At 33.3% G+C, this 20328-nt stretch overlaps 3 protein-coding genes across 4 annotated transcripts; all 3 read right to left on the bottom strand.

Annotated features, from left to right (window-relative positions):
- On the bottom strand, window positions 310–5052 carry LOC109334435 (desiccation-related protein PCC13-62-like). The gene is made up of 4 exons (XM_019570221.1): window positions 4683–5052; window positions 3961–4186; window positions 2964–3415; window positions 310–326 (listed from the first exon to the last, which is right to left on the bottom strand). The coding sequence occupies exons 1-3, from the start codon at window positions 4997–4999 to the stop codon at window positions 3041–3043; spliced, it is 918 nt and encodes a 305-aa protein (XP_019425766.1). The 5' UTR covers window positions 5000–5052; the 3' UTR covers window positions 310–326; window positions 2964–3040.
- LOC109334434 (dnaJ homolog subfamily C member 14-like) lies at window positions 7955–13890 on the bottom strand. 2 transcript variants are annotated; one of them, XM_019570220.1, is made up of 10 exons: window positions 13872–13890; window positions 12557–13393; window positions 11741–11870; window positions 11122–11558; window positions 10818–10898; window positions 10634–10732; window positions 9574–9732; window positions 9300–9386; window positions 9072–9143; window positions 7955–8647 (listed from the first exon to the last, which is right to left on the bottom strand). In XM_019570220.1, the coding sequence occupies exons 2-10, from the start codon at window positions 13313–13315 to the stop codon at window positions 8336–8338; spliced, it is 2136 nt and encodes a 711-aa protein (XP_019425765.1). In that variant the 5' UTR covers window positions 13316–13393; window positions 13872–13890; the 3' UTR covers window positions 7955–8335. The 2 variants fall into 2 exon arrangements, with proteins under 2 accessions (XP_019425765.1, XP_019425764.1); XM_019570219.1 differs by lacking the exon at window positions 13872–13890 and adding an exon at window positions 13664–13847.
- On the bottom strand, window positions 17960–19550 carry LOC109333768 (F-box protein At5g49610-like). The gene is made up of 2 exons (XM_019569336.1): window positions 19356–19550; window positions 17960–19292 (listed from the first exon to the last, which is right to left on the bottom strand). Exon 2 carries the CDS (start codon window positions 19257–19259, stop codon window positions 18177–18179), a length of 1083 nt encoding a protein of 360 aa, XP_019424881.1. The 5' UTR covers window positions 19260–19292; window positions 19356–19550; the 3' UTR covers window positions 17960–18176.

Genomic DNA, 20328 nt, shown 5'->3' with positions numbered 1-20328 from the left:
TATTTTCGTTAAATCAAATTCGATAACAAACCTATGAAAATGGCTTTTAAGTTTATCAAAATATGTCTTGTCCTTCTAAATCCTATTAGGTTTGAGTCTCGCTCGAAAAATTAGTTTACTAAGAACTTTTATATTTATTCGAGTTGTTAATTTTTCATATGAACAATGAATATTTTGTCCCTGCTGCTTACTTGCCAAGAAACTTTTATCATTAAAGATGTTGTTAAATTCACAAATCAAATACTCTGCACTGGCACACCATTATGTATATTCTCTAGTTTTGCATTCAATTATTTACTAGATTGCTATTGGCATAAAATTTTCAAGATATAGTCTGCATAACAAGTACAAGTTTTATGCATGAAATTATATTTTTATGCATAAGTTTAGGTATATAAGTAAGATCTGGTGAAAGAAACCACCTGGGACATGTTCATCACCTCCACCATATAATATCCTCAATACTTCATTTGGAGTCCTTGCATATGACAATGAATCTTTGTCACCAGAAAGAATGTTTCATGAAACTTTGCCTTCAGCACCTTGCAATATAGGGACAACAAGACCCTCATCTTTCAAACTTGTGTTTCCTAGCCTATTCCTCAGAATCGAAATGCGATTCGTGAACTCTGCCACGGTCACTCCATATGGATGCACCACTTGTGCCCGCCGTTCGTACAACAATGAGCATGGTTAAGCCCTCAAATGTGGCTAATCTAGTACACCCAAACAAGAAAAACTCAGCCTCTAAGTATTCTAAATTTAGATAAAATTCAATAAGATCAACATCTGATCCTTCTAGTGTTGGAGTTGGGTCTGTTCTTACAATGAAGAATAAGGAAGCTATCAAAACAACAATGTAGGCAATGGTACTTGAAATGTGAAGTGCCATATTTTTAAGGTTCTTTTTCTTGATGATGATGATGTATATTTTTCATTCATGATCCCTTCACTTATGCACCTATATATATATAGTGTCAAGTTTTTTAGATTTATTATGTGTATTCCATTTACTTGTAAATGATATTATTATTTAAAGGGTAGATAATGCATTAATAATATAAAATTCGATAAATATTAAAATTTGTAAAGTAATTGTTTTGAAAAAGTAATTTTATGGTAAATAAAAGGATAAAATTGTGAGGATCCTTACTCTTATATATAGCAGCAGATTAAAGAGTGGATGCATGAATCGAGAGGATCCTTATTCTTATATGAGTGGATGCAATGAATTATTTCTCCAAACTTTACTTTTATCATTATTATATTCACAAGCTCACTTAGCTAAGAGCAACTTATAATTTCTGATTTGGTTGCAAAACTCATTAATTGGACTATGAAATGTTCAAACATGAGTGAGAAGATTATCCTGTTTATATTGTGATTTGAGATACATAGAATATGTAGAAAAAGACCATTTGCAGTGAAGGATCAGAAAGGGCTAATTAGGAGGGCTATGTATAAAAAATATATTTGTGTTCTAATTTTTTTAATTGTACTTTTATATACATGTATATAATTAGTTGTGCAAAATATACATAAAAAATAAAAAATATATACAAGTATATAAACATAAAATAAATATTTTGAAAATGATATTTTTATTTAAAAGTACTTGTGTGTAACTAATTATAAAAGATTTGTTATTGTTTTTCTAGTACTATCAAAGGTATCCCTTTCAGTAAGGAATTAATCTTTTTTGGGGCATGTGACTGTCCCTCCCAACAAATGTCGTTCCCAAGAATAAAACACTTGACTTATTGCTCATTTTGGATTTAGACCAACACCTTATTAATAAAATTTTGTTCAATGTGTAACTAAATTGCAGGTCTTGAAAAAAGTGCCATACATGAGAAAAATGAAACATCACTCAAATAATGGTGTTACGAAATTATTTTTGTTTTGGATATTGAGTAGTAGCTTATGGTTATATAAAAAGTATTTTGTTTTGGTCATATGAAAGACTTCACTATCTTTCAGGAAAGTAATTCCCATTTAATGAATTTTCATAGATGGTGGTAACATTTTACAAGTCAATTATGGGAAAATGAGGGGCCTTCATTTAGGAATAAAAGAAAACTATGTAAAGTTTATACTTCTAAATTTTAACAAAAATGAAGGTTCATAACAAATTATGATGACAAAAAAAATGAATATTCATCAATTATAAAAAAATGTTTAACTATTTCAAACTTTTATATTAGAATTTGATTAAAAGGGTCTCATGTAAATTAGGATAGCATGAGATACATCCTATTTTTCACTAGGTTATTATTGCTTATTAGTGACTTAAATCCAATATATATTTTGTGTCTTTGAACAACCTTATACTTTGTTCCCCTCTGAGTAAGGGATAGGGATCACCTGTTCCAACTTAGTGTCATCATTCATGTCATGTTTCACTCATATATTGACATATGAAATTAATATATTATTTTAATAAAATAAAAATAAATTGAGATGTTATTTTTGAATTGTTGACAAACATTGATTGATTAGGGACATGAGACAAAAACTTTTATGGGACAGACGATTCCGTTCCCCATATCCTAATTTTGTAAGTACAAAAACTAGGGACCCACCGTTCAATCAACTCTTGGCTATAACTAGACATAGTAACTTGAGCAAGTATCTTATGGATAAAAAATAGGATTTCATTTTCTAATTCCTTCCACATTTTGTCTCATGTTTATGCATATAGTGGGTTGATCAAGTTTAGTATGCATAAAATCATAAAATTTTCTAGTTTTGTGTTTGCTAATAGGATACTGAATATCAGATTATAATCTAATAATTTGGCACCAATTTGTTGTTTTTGGTTTGAGACACTGCAACAACCTTTGCTTTTGAAATTCTGTCCCTGGCCTAATGTCCTAAACTATCAGCAAAATCTATAATACAACATAGGCAATTTCATAATCAAATTATGTAGTACAATGCTTATTATAATTTGCATATAAAAACATACACACACATTGAAGGCATGAAATTCTCAACATATAAAAACAAACACACACATTTTATGCATAGATATATAGCTTTAGTTATTCAAGTATGATCTAGCTATATGGCCATCTGCACCATTAGGGTAGAAGCCACCAGGGACATGTTCATCACCTCCACCATATAGTATCCTTAATACTTCGGCCGGAGTCCTTGAATAAGACAGTGAATCTTTGTCAGCAGAAAGAATGTTTCCTGGAACTCTGCCATCGGAACCTTCCGATATAGGTACGACAAGACCCTCATCTTTCAAACCTGCCTTTCCTAGCCTGTTCCTGAGGATCGAAATGCGATTCGTGAACTCTGCCACACTTACTCCATATGGATGCACAATCTGTGTCCGACGCTCGTATAGCAATGTTCGAATAACTGCATCTTGCCCTGCCTCTACGCCCAGAAGACTAGCAATAAGCTGCAAAATGCAGCATCACACAATGTCATTATATGAATTAAGTTGGTGGAGAAGTTATGTTATTCAATAAACCATTTTCGATACAATGAGATAGGCGATGTGAGACTTATTTCCCAACAACCCCTTCACGTAAGTCTGTCGGATCAGACGAACAATTACATTTGACCATGACTAAAGGGCATTTTTGGGCTCATGAAAATGAGAGAGAAGTTGAGCTTCGGTTCTCATACCATGTTAAGTTTCACCTCAAAACCAATTGGCAACAAGAGAAGAGAAACCCAACATGTATTTAAAGTATTTCCAATACAATGAAGTAGGTGATGTGAGACTTGCTTCCCAACAAATACTAATGCATGTTATTGGCATTCCAATTTGTCATATACTATTCTATTAGCAATTAGGATATGTGGACATCTTATAAAAATGATAACTCTATTATAAGTTTCATTTTTTTGTATACCATACATATTATACTCTTGCTGTGGCATATCATGTTCATGTATCTAAATTGAATAGTATATAGCAAGAGTTTGGGGTATTATTACCTTCTTGGAAGTAGCATGTTGAAGTTCTGGATTTGTTCCAACATAACCAGTAAGACCAATATAAGGAATGACATAAGATGCAAGAAGATAATTGATCTCATTGGCATAAGGGTCAAAAGGAGGGTGCAAAGGTCTCCCAAAGGCACTGTTCATTACTTGGCCAAATGCTGCTGAGCTTAGATTCAGCAATGGCCTAGGGAACCCTCTCACTCTGCTCTTTATAGCCCTGAAATGAGAATGCATCTTTACTTTAGAACTCTTCCCTAATAGATACAAAAATATAGATATTGATCCAAATGACATCAAATTAAGGTCTTGTTTTGTCTAAAAGAAAAGTAAAATAGTTGGTGTACAACATCAAATATTGACATGAATATATGATAATGTCCAAAGTGTAAGTATTTAAAAAAATGAAGTCAGACTAATTATAGTTAAAACTTAGATTCAGGCCTTCCGAAGATGCAGTCTTACCTCGCAAACAAATAAAAAACTGTTTTGAACGACTCTCCACTCATATAGATAAGATTGTATATATTTTATCTCTTATACTCTATCAGGTTAGAGTCTTATATATTATAATTAAATTAGAATCGAATAAAGTTTTTAAAAATCTCTACCACATTTAGATAAACGACTTTGAATAAATAAACTCATAAGTTCATTTAGTAATACATGATCACTTGTTTAGATGTGTGATACTAGTAGGAGAGATAAGAGAAAACCTCAAATGTCCAATTTCCTGCAAACCAAATTGCAAAATAATATCTTTGACAAGAAAGCCTAGTTTGGCTAATCTGGCACCAATGGGAGGGTGTCCTCCATGAGCTAAACCTGGAGCAACTACATCTAACCCATGACCCAATGACCCAAATAAGTAGAACTCAGCTTCTAAGTATTCTAAGTTTAGAGGAAATTCAATATAATCAACATCTGATCCTTCTGGTGTTGGGGTTGCTCTTGAAATGAGGAAGAATGAGGCTAGCAAAACAAGAATGAAGGTGGTGGTGGTGGTGGTGCTAGAAATGTGAACAAGTGCCATGTTTTTAAGGCTCTTTTTCTGAGTTATGTTTTGTCTTTGATGATCCCTTCACTTATGCACGTATTTATATGTTTTTGGGCTCATGCCCTTGTACTAGTCGCTGCCACATGGCAAAAGAGGATGTAGCTTGCTTTAACATTTAGGTAGGGGATTAACCTCGATCTACAAGTGGAAGACACAATTAGATCTATAGATAGATTAAAATGTAAAATGTTCAATCTCCAAGAATGACTATCATTAAGAGGGACAATCATATTCTCTGAAATAGATTAATTTCTTACTCATATAAGATAATATCTTACGTTAAACCAAAAACATTTAGTTACTCTAAGTGAGGAAGATTCATGGAAAAATTATTACATGATATAATATGAATGTTCTCAATCAAACTGTGACTATTGAGGATGCATTGATAATTTAAAATTAAATTTGTTTATTGTAAATTAATGAGATTATTGGTTTGGACCATGTAATAATTTCTAATATTTTAACATTGGATTATAATGTTTAGGGTTGGTTAATTAATTACTTTTTTATGGTGCTTCATAATGGTTGGTATTTAGTAGAAAGTTATTGGTTTGTTTTGGGTTCAGATTTGGGAGTGGTTTAGTTAAGAGGCAAAGGAATGATGAAGTTACTAGCTGAACTAACTGGTGATTATTTGTGTTTACTACAATTACTCATGGTGGTGGTATGATACAATTAAAAAATTGATTTGTGACTAGAATTGCTAGTAAGAAATAATTGCTTTACAAACTTATTGGTAAATTTAATTTGTAGTGTCTACAATTTAAGAAGATTGTGAATATTAGTGTGCCAATTATAAATAGAGTTTAATATATGTATATCGTCAGTGTCAAGTGTCTTTACATTAACAATATATCATTCATCATTGATTTAGATTACTTTTATTTGATAGTCAATGATGGCTAACATATGAATAATATGGATGTGATGTGTTAACAGTGTAAAAAATAGTTATATTTTCAGTATATACATATTAAATCCTATTGAGAAGGGCATTTTTTTTTCTTTTACCTATATACAAATACCAACCATTTATGAAACAATATGTCAAATGAATTTTATACTTATCATTTATACTTAGAAGTTGGACTCATACTTTTTAGGTTTCGTGAGTTTTTAAAAAGGAAATTCCATAAATACGTAGTTATGTGTAGTCGAGTAATGTGTCATTGTACATAATTAGTAAGTATTAACTTTTTTTAATTATAAGTGGCAATCACATTAACTATACTTTTTTGAGAAATAATGTAATGTATGAGTTTTATATTCTGTCACTGCATTATCCAACATTTATGTTTAATTATTATTAACTCTTTAAAAAGAGTAATACAAATAAATTGTGGATGATATATTAATTATGTATAAATCTTTAAACCGATAGTGCATAGATATTTCACTCTACTTTTTTTGTTTCATTTACTAGTTTTGTTGGTATAACCAATGATATCATCTAACTCACCTAACCCTATTGGTAGTAATTAATTACTTTTGAGGTATTTGAACATCTCTCTGAATAAATATCGTTCTTGATAATTGAATATTTGACATTTTGAAGTATATGAGATTAAATGGAGCTCTTATACAGCTAAATTGGCATAGTACCAGTTGTGACAACTTAAAAAAGAATATTGATATATGCTAAACAATGTTGTCACATATACAAGTAATACAACACGGAATGTAAGAAGTATACTATATTCTATCTCATTTTATGCGGTGTTTACTTTGTTTTGTCTTTTTCTTGTTATTTCTAAATTAGCATTATATAAATTTAAATGAATGAGTCCCTTTTTGAACTACATTTAGCCTGCACGCAATAAGAATTGTGAAGCATTAGATAAACAGAATTAAAGAGGTATTTAAATGAATGATTTACCTTTTTCAACTACATTTAGCCAATAGGAATTACGAAATATTAGATGAACAAAATTTAAAGAGAACAAATGTATATACTATTATAAGAGATTTATGTATTGTTAGTCCATCATCCATTGATCTTTGACTCTTCAAAAGAAGTAATATAAATAAATGGTGGATAATGTACTGACTGTGTATAAATTTTTACACACATATATATTACACTTTTTTTAAAGAAACATAGGTAATTGTCTTTAAAAGTTAACTCAGTTTATAGAATTTTGAAAATTAAGGTGTTACTATATGAATAAAAACCCCAGCAAGTACATAATTTATAGTAAGCATGTGAGCAAGTTGATGAGTTAATGGAACATGAGAGACTTGTAATTCATTACCTGCAATCAAATAATAATCAATTGGCAAGTACTTCATGTGGAGTGAAAAATAGGAATAATTAGAAATGATAATTGGGGACTAAGGAAGAATGAACCCAAGTTTGTGTAGAGAAGTGGAAGCATGATACTCAGCTTTAATGTAGGAGTTGATTGTTTCTTATAGAACCATGATATTGTATTAGACCCAAGATAAACATTGTATAAATGGAGGAGGAATGAAATCACCTACTAAATTCTTGAATACAGTAAAAGTTAGCATGTTATTTTAATTTTAAATCTAACAATAATTAAAAGCAAAATATATTAGTTATCTTAATTTTTGTAATAATGTACTAATATGTCGCTGAAGATGTGTAAAAAGTTACAACAATATTGCATAACATTTCTTGTCACTTGGTATTTTTAAATTACGTTTTTAAAGTCTTTATAGCCTTTATTTTGTGAGAATAACATTTCATAATATAAAAGAATAACATTTCGGTGATATACTCTTTTTTACTGAGAATAACATTTCAAAAAAAGGTGAAATAGAAAAGAAACTACTTTTTACTAAGAACCATTTTAATGCAAAATAACATATTCAAAATGATAATAAATAAATAACTAATTTTGGAGATTTCCGATAAAATTAATGGTGAAGCTGTCAGATTATTTCCTCTATACATAGTTGATGCCTCTTATAACATTATTATAGGCAATATGGTATGCTATCCATACTGAAATCCCTGCTCAATATAATTTGCTCCCTTTATTTTTTGTATACTCCATAAAAACATTCCTAGGCTGGGGTCATGCATAACATTTTCGTCTAACTTTTTTTAGAAGACCCCACTAAGTAAGAGTCTCGGCTCGAGACTTGCCTCTTTAACTAGGAAAATCAGAAACATGTTCAGACAGAAGGATCATTGCCACACCATGCATCTCAAACTCTATTTGGGGGCTGCATTAACAGCACCATATATATAGCTACTCTAAAACTTGTATATGCTTTTTCAAGGCTTCACAAGTGCTCAAGGCAAATACAGCCCAAACAATAAAAACATAGATCTATTTATTATCATTTTTTTCCTTTTTTCTTTCTCTTGCTACCGCCGCCACTGCTGCCAGGATTTTTCATCCCATTTCCAGATTTGGTAGATGGGTTCTCGGCTGCAGCGCCGCCACCAAAATTGTCAAAGACGCCTGCCTGTGCTGCATTCTGTAACCACTCAAAGAATTCTTCCTCGGTCATGTTTTCTTCCATATTAGGTGGTGGCATCCGCGCACCTCTTTGACCTGAACTTGTTCCTTTGCCAGGATTATGCTTAGACATTAGACTTGTGTTCACATGAAAACTGGGCTTATGAGTGTTTACTGGACATTTCATACCCTGCAATAAATGTGTTTTCATTGTTACTGACTGAAGGTATTTTTAATCTCCATAAAAGTTTCAAGGTGCAAGGTATGCATTGTTAGATAATGTGTCTCTGACATGGACATTACAGAAGTGTCATATCACCGTTTCGCATGGCATTGCTGGATAAAACAGTCCATTTTCCTCATTCATGGACAAAGCTGCAAAGCAGGTGGTCTAGTAATGAAGACACTACAGGGCATCACATAAATCCTCTAATGCACTTAAAAAAGAATCGCAGTTAGTACTCAACCAGAACAATTCTTCGCTGAACCATCATAATAATTTTTTTAATTTTCAAACAGGCACGGGGTATCTTATGTGAGCTGAAACAAGTTCGTTCAACAAGCATGTCAAAACATTCACCTCATATATATATTGAAATAAAGAACTAAATTACCTGACAGATGTACCATTCAGAGGCATCATATATCTGGCTATCAGCGCACACGTATGCAGAAGGAGCATCTACCTAAAGATAAAAACAATTTAGTTATTAAGAAAAATCATTTTTCTGATTTCATATCACATGCAAAAATGATTCAGCTAAAAAATAGAAGTTGAACTAAGGTTTACACAACATTCCACTATAAGAAGACTTTTTAAATACTATACAATTGATCCATACCTTCTGCAATAAGCCAAAAAGAAATGGTTGGGAAGATTGTTCAACCCATCCATCACCATCCTTGGCTTGATGAAAATCTTGGCAATCCTTTCAAACAGAATACCCCACAGGAAAATGTTAGTGCCATGCCAGGTACGATAAATGCTTTCTCCTTAGGGAAGGTGAATGAGGCAAATATCTACTTAACATGTATATGTCCAGCCAAATGATAATTATGCATGCTACATAGGCTTCATTAATAGGGAAAGAAGGGGAAAAAAGATAATGGAGAAACCTGGCACCATCTTGCCCGAGACTTTTGTTTCCTGGTGTGTATCCATACATGAAATCCACCACACTTTTTGCACACTATTCGCCTTGAATCACCAAATGGGTCCTCACCATCTGCATCCGATCGCGCAGATCCTGAAGCAAAGAATCCATGCCTACCATTCTGGCAATTCAGTAGCGCACCAACAGCTAAGTTAGAGAAGAGATTCATAATACATACAAATCAACAACTAAAGACATTTCTCAGAATACATGAAATAAAATTAAAAAAACAGATTACTATGATCTCAAAATGGTCCAGATAATTCAACGAGGACAAGAATGTCTAAAGAAAAAAAAAGACAGAGAAAACAGCATGGACACAGTGATTGTGACAAATTTCTAAAAACTAGGGTACATGTATGACATACTACATCATATGAAAATTTAACAGGTATGATAAAGTAATTAATTCATTAGATAAATAGGATTTTCATAATGTTCTAACTTCTAACTACAAGGCTGCAAGAAAAAATGTATAAAGAAGCCAAATGATTTGAAGGGAGTGAAGCAGTAATTTGCTTCATTTACATGAAAATCAAACAGCTTTGCAACACTGTGTTCTGCAAGGACCAATTACTTGAACTTTGGTGATCTGTACCTGGTACGAGTACTCAGAATTTCGGACTACACATGCATGAAATACATCATTTCTATCAAAATCTAAAGTAGTTACGTAGATATCTACCAAGATCACCATTAAAACACTATTTATTACAATTCAGTTGTTCCTGGTTCCTAGTTCAAGTTGTGCCAATACTTGCTATTTCAAATTTCTAGGGATGAGGCAGATATATGCTCTACTCAGAGCTAGAGTTGAAAGGCTTCACAAATCTATTATAATTAATGAATAATGGATACTGATCCTTTCTGGGTCTTCTACTTTATTATGGTTCTTATTCCCACACCTGAATCCCAATGCTCATGAACTTCATTTCTAACCACAATGTATCAAAAGGCGTAAAATAGAATTTCTGTGGAATTCCCACTATACTTAGACAGCTGTAAAAATGCATAAATAATACCTTTTGGGAATCATTATGAAATCTTCTAAATACACTCAAAAGCTCTTCTCTCCTTAGCTCATCATCATATGATTTTCGCTTTAAGGAATCCATTAGAATCTGAAAATTATCATAACCAGACAGAATGTCTTAAGGAAGGATTTTCTCGTGACTTTTACGGTGAGCAAAAACATATAGAACTGACCTCATATGCATTTTGAAGTTTCTTAAAGGCTTCTGCAGCCTTTTCATTACCCATATTTTTATCAGGATGCACCAACATTGCCTGATCATCGATCAAAACAGATTACAAAACATGAGGAGAGTTATCAGGAAACAACACTAACAAGCTTCCAAAACTATAGCGAAGTTATGGGAAAAAAATCAACTTTTACTGTAGCAACTAAAATATTGAGCCACTGATACCATAACTACCAACGGAGCAAAATGTTAGACTCAAAATATTTAACATAGTTGTGCAATTATTGACATCAGAAGATGATACTAACCTTCTTCCTATATTCCCGCTTCAGTGTCGAAACATCTATATCTTGATAGCGTGTAAAACCCATTGCTGAATAGTGATCAGAGCAGTTCAACAAACGGACAACTTCATCTTCAGAATCAGTCCCGCTAGTCGAAGAGCCTCCGGCATTACGATCTGCCGATGATCCTGGTCCATTTTCAGAGAAAGAAGCCTGCATAGGCTCATCATTGAAGAAACCCGGCTGGCTATTCATTCCAGATCTTTGCTCAAAAGGATTAGACCTACTCTGTTGGTCTATGTTTTTCTTGAGGAAGTATATCAGAACATCACTTGATATAAAAGCTAAATTAAAAGCCAACAGCAAATCAAGCCAACCTAGGTACTGCCAAGCACAATAGATAGAATACACAGTGGTGATCATTAGCGCTACACGTTCATGATTTAACAAAAATGCCAGTCCTGAATTTCAAATAAAATCAAAGGATTAGAAAGTTTGGTTAGACAATACATCAACTACATATAGCTAAATTTTAATACACATCTACATGCTTGTAATTCGTATACCCATAGAAAAAGAGACAGATAGAAACAGACAGAAGAGGTTCAAACTTCAAAGCAACACAGAAAGGCAAACAAATCACCTCCTAGGAAGATGAAAAATGATGTCGTCCAAAAGCTACCATAAAACCACAAGATCACAACTCCAAGGATTGCAACTACCAAAACTGCAAGGGTGAGCCCGACGAAAAATCCAATTGAGGCAGTCAAGCCCTGATCAATTAAAAACTAGTTAGAAAAGGAAAAGGGTAAAAAATACAAAACCTAATTCAAATGAAATAAAATGAGCTGATACACAAAGAATGAAAAAAAATAAAAGAGGAAATAAAGGAGGTATATAATTGTCATAAGTCAACTTTTAAATTGCAAACTAATAAAATAACACCACAAACTAAAATATTTTGTATGAAGGATTCTATAGTTAGTTATTTACATTCCAATATCACATGGATGTTTATTTATTCGACAATGCAGCTTTTTTCCTCCTGCTGGACTATCATTCACACATCTCATTTTAAAATCACAACAACCAGAACAAGTGTGTATATGGAAATTGAAAACTGCATCCAACATGTATCTTGTTATAGGCATATGAAAATCATAAAATTATAGAAAGCAGGTCAATCGATATATGCTAGATCGAACTATTTAATGAACTTTATTTTTAGCTTTTAGGCAATTAAACACAAAGATTGGTGATTAATCAACAAAGAATACTTGGATGTGAATGTTGCATGCACATAAAGTATACAATATTGATAAATACTGTTCTTTAAAAAAACTAACGAGATAAAATTAAATTAATCACAATAAGATTAGTTAGGGAAAATTAATCAAGAATTTTCCATCAGATTATCCCCAATAAAATAAGAGGCAATAAAACTGTGACAATGGCTTACCAGGACAACAAGAAATTTGAGCATCCCTATCATACTAATCACCGAGAATACGCTACACCATATAACAGAGAAGAAGGCTGCAGTTCCCATCCGTACAACTGAATCAACCCCTCGAATAGCACAGTCCAACCAAAACACCAATAAAAGAAGCAGTATGCTCCCGAAATGCATGAGCAATTTCAGAACTATGGGATATGCATGCTTAAATTTCATTCTGAGATTATCCCAAGCTTTAAAAATGACGGTTGTAAAAGATACAAACAAAGGCTTCTTTCTAGCTAGCCACTCAGTAGCTGCTGCAAATATGGAAAATACTGACAACTTGAATCTCCTAACAATCACATTATCAGCAAGTTCTCCATTTTCTACCACGCTTTGCAAACCATTCAGTAAACAGCTCAATCCACTCTTTATACTTTGCTGACCTTGATTACTTCTCGGCAAAGTCCCATTACTTTCTTGTATTGGAACTTCAGAATTCAAATTGCCATCCCTTGAATTACTCCCAAAATGAAATGATTCCTCTTTCCTATTAAAGTTTTCAAATTTCTGCTCACTGTTATTATTATAACCAGCAGCTGTAGTTTCTCCTGCACTATGAGAAACACCATCCTCATTTGTGACTTCTTCTCCGGGAAAATCCTTCCCTCCCTTAGCATGACCTTTCATGCTCGGAAGAACATCACCGGAAACCCCTTTTTTGTGGTTCAATCCATCGCGTTCAAGCCCGTTTTTCTGCTGATTACTCTTACGAGCCATGAAAAGCTTTAAGGAATTACTCAAAGGTGGGTTTCAAGTTTAAATCATTTCAAAATCCATTACTATTACTATTAACACCTGATCAATGGAGGCAAAAAAAAACGAAACAATAAAAGGTTAAACCTTTAATTCTATAAAAAAAACACCTTCAGTAACCAAACAAATTCAACAATAAACCCTAAACTCCCAAATTCTGCAAAACCCAGTATTTACCAAGCACCGTATAAGAAATTAATCAAAACAAACGATGTAATTAAGACTATATATATAGAAACGCAATAACAGCATAGTGATTAAATATGAGAAATTGAAATATGAAAGGGATGGAAATGATCGCGTAGAACATACCTTGAACTAGAGTGCGTGATGATGTAAGAGAGAAAGAGAGAATTTTTATTTTTTATCGTTAAGCATTAAAATAAACCTAAAGTGTATGAGGGTGTTATTGGAATTGGATTAGGTATGTAAAAATGTAGAAAAAGCTAAAAGTTGTGTGTGTATCAGAATCAGAATTGAGAAGACAGATATATGGAGAGAGAGAGAGTGAGAGACTCACAAAGAAGATGTGTGTGCGTGTGTACTATTACACAAGGGACTGTTTGGCACGTTCACAAAACCAAATGGGACAAACAATTACAATGATGTGAGACCTCATTGATCTTCAAGGTCGATAGTTTCGACTAGTGGGAGTTATACTTGTAGGAAGGAGTCACCACGAACTCCGAAATGAATTTTCCTTACCCAAAAAATAAGAATGATAATGGATCTAGATGGGTTCGGGTACCCGTCCCATTGCTTCATTTATAGACCCAAACCCACCTAGACTTGTGGTGATACCTGTCGGGTCTATTATTCATGGGTCTTGGGTACTCAACAGATTGTGGGTACCACAAATTTAAAAAATATTACAAATAAATGCGAGTAATATATGTAATTATGTATTTATTTCCTACAATTCTATATGCTATTTAGATAATTAACAAGATAAAAAATTATAAAAAATATTTAAAGTATTAAACTCATTTTTAATTTACTATTTTAATATTACGATGTAAAATTGATTTAGTAAGAATTGTTCAATCAACAAAATAGTGGATTACACATATAAATTAACAACATAATATTACATTACTACTTAAAAATATAACATCACTAACATCAATGTTTAACAATCTTTAACAACGTAACAATCACATTTATGAATTAACAATATATTATAGATTAACAATATATACAGGAAGGAATAACGGGTCCGGCTACAATGAGTCTGTATCTCATTACCCAAACCTAGACCCATCCAACAGTAGGTCTTAAAATCTTAGGTCTCAATTACTTGAAGGTCAAAAAACATAGACTTAAACTCAATCCATTACGAGTATTTTTGTGAGTATCCACAAATTTGATACCTATTATCATCCCTACAAAAAAATTGAGAAGATAATTTTGGGATTACAAAAATTGTACCCAACAAAATTTGGGACCTTTTTAATAAACTTTTTTAGTGATGGTAAATTATGAATTTTACAAACATTGAAAATATATAACTTCATATGTAATTTGCAATAAATTTCATTCTCTCAAATAAATAATCTTGGATTCCTAATCTTCGGACCAAACTTTGTCACCCTTTGGCGCTCTTGGTCTCTCTCTGCCGACTTGCCATTTCATCACTGTAAACTCATACTTTTTGAGCAAAATTGCAAATTAATGCATAACAGGACTAAGAAAACGTAGTTTAGTCTGAGTTTAGCTGTAGCTTGTTCTTCTGCTGCCTAACTTTCTTATGGTGCTAAAAAATGGAGCTTAAGCTTGACTATGCAAGAAAGATATGGTAACACATATGTTGTCCTACAAATTGTATCACTCCACGTGTCATGAACAATGATTAGTTGAAAAAATGTATTTAAGTTACAAATTTAATTATTAAGTATTTTTTAAACAATCATAGACATTCACACATTGTGGGACAAAAGATGTACTCCCGAAACTAATAGGCACAAAAAAAGGTTATTGGATCCTCTCCAAAATTGATAGAGTGAATACATAAATAGTAGTTCATCTTCACTTAGAGGCACGCTCTGACTAGTGACTAGATGATCTCCGTCCAATAATAAATGTTTACGGAATAAGTGGAGGGAAGTAACAAGTTATGGGGAAGGGTTTTTGAAATATAAATATTTTGGGGACTGTCCAATGTTGTTTGCTCCCGAAGAGCAGTCGGCTTCTCCTATTTGGAAGAGTATTATGAAGGTAATAGATGAACTCAGTGAAGGGTTTAGCCTCCAACTCGGAAAAATAGATTATTCTTTCTGGTATGATAATTGGATTGGTATTAGTAAACTTCGCAACTTGATAGATTTTATCCACATTTCCGATACTTAAATTCGTGTGAGGGATCTCTAGAGGGATGATCCTTAGGATCTAAGGATGTTATCTACTATACTCCCACCTCTTAATATTGACATCATTGATAACATCCCAATATCCATGAACCCTAATGCTTTAAATTGTTGGATTTGTGAGAACCACACTTCGGGTTGTTATTCCGCCAATTCTAGTTATTGGTGGTTAAAGAACAAGGAAGGGGTGGGGCACACTAGTTTCGATTACAACCGTCTGTGGAGACTTCATATCCCAAAAAAGGATAAATTTATTTGTTGGCTCTCTCCTCATGAATCCCTGTCTGCTAATCTCCTTCACTTTAAGAGGAACTTGGCTAGTACTCCTACTTGTCTTCGGTGTAATAATGGAGTAGAAGATCTTATTCACTTATTTCATGATTGTGTGACCATTGCAGCTCTATGGAGACAGTTGGATTTCAATAGTCCCATCTTTTGGGATGATTTTTCTTTCATTTCCTGGTTTTGGACTAATGTTCGTTCTGTGCATGGTAGTGTTTTTATTGCAGATATTTGGTATCTTGGAGGTGACATAACAATGTTAGTCTTCGAGGAGACACCCTGGGATGTTGATCAAGTCACTAGAAATGTGCATCATGAGTTGAGAGACTAGAGCCTTCAGAACATGTGCCCATTTGTTGACCCTCTTCCGAGTATTCAGTGGAGCAGATCATATATTGGAACCATGAAAATTAATTTTGATGGGAGTTGTAGTACGCGGAACAAGCTGATGGGAGGTGGAGGTGTAGTGCGAGACCATGATGGCAATTGGATTTCTAGTTTTTCTGCTAACTTTGATACTGACATTCTAGTCTTAGCAGAGCTAAAGGCAATGGACATTGGTCTCAGACTGGCTTGGAACTTGGGATTGAGCAATCTTATTCTGTAGAGTGACTATCTTGAGGTGGTTCATATAATCTTGAAAGGTTTGGATGTTCGTTTTGGGAGGGTTGCAGAAGTTGTGGATGATATTCATCATTTGCTTTCTGAGGATTGGATTGTGGACTTACACCATACATGGAGGGAGTGCAACATATTTGCCGACTTTATGTCCAAATCTAGTCAAACTAACAATTACAGTGTGAGACATTGGGATTCTGTCCCGCTAGATGTGGTTCATATTTTCAATATGGACCGATTACCTTTGTTGTAGTTGCTTTTTCATCCTATATACAAAAAAAACTAATTTGGAGGAACTTTGGGTTAGAAATACATATCACAACATCAAAGTTTTCAAAAAGCGTCTTTGCTTTAAAACAATCTTATAAAACATAGATGCTGACTTTATCTTTAGGGCTACAATATTAAGAGCAACAAATAAAAATCTGACTATATAACACTTTTGAAAACCACAAAAAAGGAGAGGTAGTACCCTCCAATCTACGTATAGAAACATATTTGATTACCTACAAATTTTCCAATACTTTACTTTGGAGTTAGTTTAAAGAAAAATGCCCTATAAGACTTCCAACAACAAAAGTATGAGATTCTCAGGTGGAGTTTATATCACATTGGCATATCCAAGCATGTAAGTTGCATAGAAATCTTGCTGAAACAGTAATTATCTGCTACTGAGTGCTGAATAACTAGTCAAGTTGTGAATGTCATAGTTCACAAGAATGTTCCCTATTGTATACTAAGAACACTAAATTAGCTCACATAAAAATAGGGCTACATAGATATCTACCAACAAGAAATTCAACTCATTCCTAGAAAGTGTAAAGATTGTATATCAATGACCCTAACGAAGGCATAACATTAAGATTGTACTGTTTCAACTTTTGAAGAAAATCGGATAACATAAAACAGAACAAATAAATATCTGCCTAAATACCATGAAGGGGTATATATTATACTTCTATACAGTATAGCTGTACAATTGACATGTATGACTATTACCACCTCTGTTGTATTTATTTGATAGTGAAATCTCACCTTCTCTTCCCATTTATGAAAGAAAGGAGAGAAGCCAATTAGATGATGTTCAAATTTTAGTGACCATGAGGTAACAGGTTCAAATCTTGGAAACAGCCTCTCCGTTTGCAGAGATAAAGCTGTATAAATCTATCCTCCTCAGACCCCACTAAGTCGGAGTATCGTGTACTTTGCTGCCTTTTTTTTATTACTGCACAACAAGACATCCATGGCAAAGCCAATATAACAGTTTTATAAATAATATATAGTATCAGAAAGATACAAATCTTCAGGAAATAAAATGCCCAAATAAGTATCAAATACTCGGAACTAGAAATATAAGTACAGAAATTTATTTAATGGATTCACGCCTCCAATACAAGAGAACATTGTGCTGCAATATAACAGGACTTCCATGGCAAAGCCAATATCACTTTTAAACAGACAGACTGTACCCGAAAGGAACCTATCTTCAGTAAATAACAAGGGCGAAATGTGTATCAAATGCTTTTGCAACTAGAAACATATGCACAAAAGTTCACCACACCTCAGTTACACAAGAGCAACGTACTGCAATATGCATGTGCCGTAAAACATAATGGGAGCGTTGAGCTATGCTTCACGGTGTACATTTCATTCCAAACATGACTATTACGATGATACACCAAAACCTGCGTATGAGTTACCATGAAAATATATTCACTTGTCTGACTGATTGGGAAAATCCTCGGCACCATTCCTCTAATGCACCTCAGACTCACCTTATCCACCATACACCATTCATTTATCCAGTAATCTTTCAGCACCCATATGTTCATCCACGCTTCCGAAATTTGAATAACAGACAGGCAGCCATCGAAGTCTAAGAGATAAATCCTATTTCTCATTCCATAAACCAAATCATACGGTAATGACTTCTTCCTCCAAATGTCACAACTTAAATCAAGAACGAGTATATAGGTAGAGCTAGCAGTCAACCAGTGCAGTGCATTATTGACAAAAACAACTTGGCTCTTATTCATATGAGTAAAATGGTCATCTTGGAATGATATGAACTTCCTCCACTTGTTCAACTCCGAATCAAACACCAAACATGTGAAACTTCCATTCGGCCTATGGCCAAAAGTGCTAAGGCAACCAGCTAGGATAACATTAAATTTCTGAAATGTCGAATTACAGGCCAAGCCAACCAAGGTTGCTTCACCATGCGGATAAAACCGAGTCACGATCCTTTTGCTACTCGTAGGAAGCAACCTAAACTCACGAGTCACCGGATTGCAAACATAAAAGACACCCTTATTAGGAATACTAGAGCAACACAACAAGCCATTGCAAGATGCTCTAACTTTAACTCTATCATTCAAGAAATCCAGAGAAAATTCAGACACACCCCTTAAATTATCAACACGTATAAATCTAGATTTAGTGTCTGATGAGTCTGAAATATCTACCAGAATCATGGGATTCTTCCTAGAAGCCTCATTGTATAATTGAATGAAATACTTATCAGAGGACAACCTATACCAGAGTTTACACACACTTTTGCTCCTAAAAAGGGATTTCACAGGTAACCTTGCCATAATCTGAATAACCATTTCTTCAGGGAAAATCTCATCTTCTCGTGTATCCATAATTGAAAGTTGAATCCTCAAATATGCAATATTCTAATAGAAAATTAAAAATCTGGGTATCATAAATAATAAGGTAAAGTTTCAAACTTTGCTTACCAGAATGAAATTTTGGGCATCTAACGAAGCTGCACTTGATGGAGTTGAGAGAGAAAAGTTTTCAGCTTTTGGGTGGTGGTGAAAATTTGATGGTTGAATAATGAGAAATGGGAAAATGGGTTTTCGTTTCTCGTTATTGCAACACGCGCAATAGTATAAAATAATAGCGTGCGTTTTATCGAAAACAGAAGACAGAGAATTGAATAATAAGAGTGTTGGAGGAACAAGTTAAATGATTGAGAATTTGAGATGGAACAAGAATTGAACAAGGGAATGAAGTGTCTCGTAAGGAGATAAATTATCTTCTATTTCATCATTTTCTATAAAAAAATATTTTAAAAAAATAAATAAAATAACACATATTATTTCCTGAGAAGATACATTATTCTCATTCAATAATACTATTGCGTTTTGTAGATGTTGAAGAGGTTATGTATTTTTTTATTTATTTCTAATAATGGGTTGTTCTTAAATCATCTTACCAATATATCTTATTTTATTATTCACAAATATTTGTTTGGTTAAGAATGAGGTAGGTTTAGGGATGACAACGGGCACGGGCGGGCACGGGTAGTAGCTACTCGCTACCCGTTTTAAAATAGAAGAGTAATACCCATACCCGTCCGTACCCGTACGGGTACTCGTGAGCGGGTATTTGTGGGTAGTTCTGGGTACCCTCGGGTAGAATGGGTACCTGCCGGGTTTCCTCTATTATAAATAATTTTTAAATTTTGTACTTCTATTGTGTTTCAAATAACATGAAACTTAATTATTTTTGTACCTTTTGGTTAAATATTTTGCTAAAATGCTAAATTTATTGGTGGTTTCCATTTGTGTGATTTTTTGTTCTCATTTTTTAACAAAAAATATATATTTTCTTTGTAAAACATGTGTGTTTCTATACTTTCTATACATGTAATAATATTTGTAGGGTGTTTCACTACCAAACTCATTAAAATATGTAAACAAAGTA

The sequence above is a fragment of the Lupinus angustifolius genome, chromosome LG19 (assembly GCF_001865875.1).
Source record: "Lupinus angustifolius cultivar Tanjil chromosome LG19, LupAngTanjil_v1.0, whole genome shotgun sequence".
NCBI lineage: Eukaryota > Viridiplantae > Streptophyta > Magnoliopsida > Fabales > Fabaceae > Lupinus > Lupinus angustifolius.
This window is presented reverse-complemented; position numbering and strand designations above follow the sequence as displayed.

Coding starts and splice junctions, on each gene's coding strand:
- LOC109334435 (XM_019570221.1), bottom strand. CDS start 4,999: ATGGCACTTGTTCACATTTCTAGCACCACCACCACCACCACCTTCATT. Junction 4,187..4,682: donor CAGGAAATTGGACATTTGAG/GTTTTCTCTTAT, acceptor TTCTCATTTCAG/GGCTATAAAGAGCAGAGTGA. Junction 3,416..3,960: donor AACATGCTACTTCCAAGAAG/GTAATAATACCC, acceptor TGCATTTTGCAG/CTTATTGCTAGTCTTCTGGG.
- LOC109334434 (XM_019570220.1), bottom strand. CDS start 13,315: ATGGCTCGTAAGAGTAATCAGCAGAAAAACGGGCTTGAACGCGATGGA. Junction 10,899..11,121: donor AGCGGGAATATAGGAAGAAG/GTTAGTATCATC, acceptor ATCGATGATCAG/GCAATGTTGGTGCATCCTGA. Junction 8,648..9,071: donor CTGAATGGTACATCTGTCAG/GTAATTTAGTTC, acceptor CATTTATTGCAG/GGTATGAAATGTCCAGTAAA.
- LOC109333768 (XM_019569336.1), bottom strand. CDS start 19,259: ATGGATACACGAGAAGATGAGATTTTCCCTGAAGAAATGGTTATTCAG.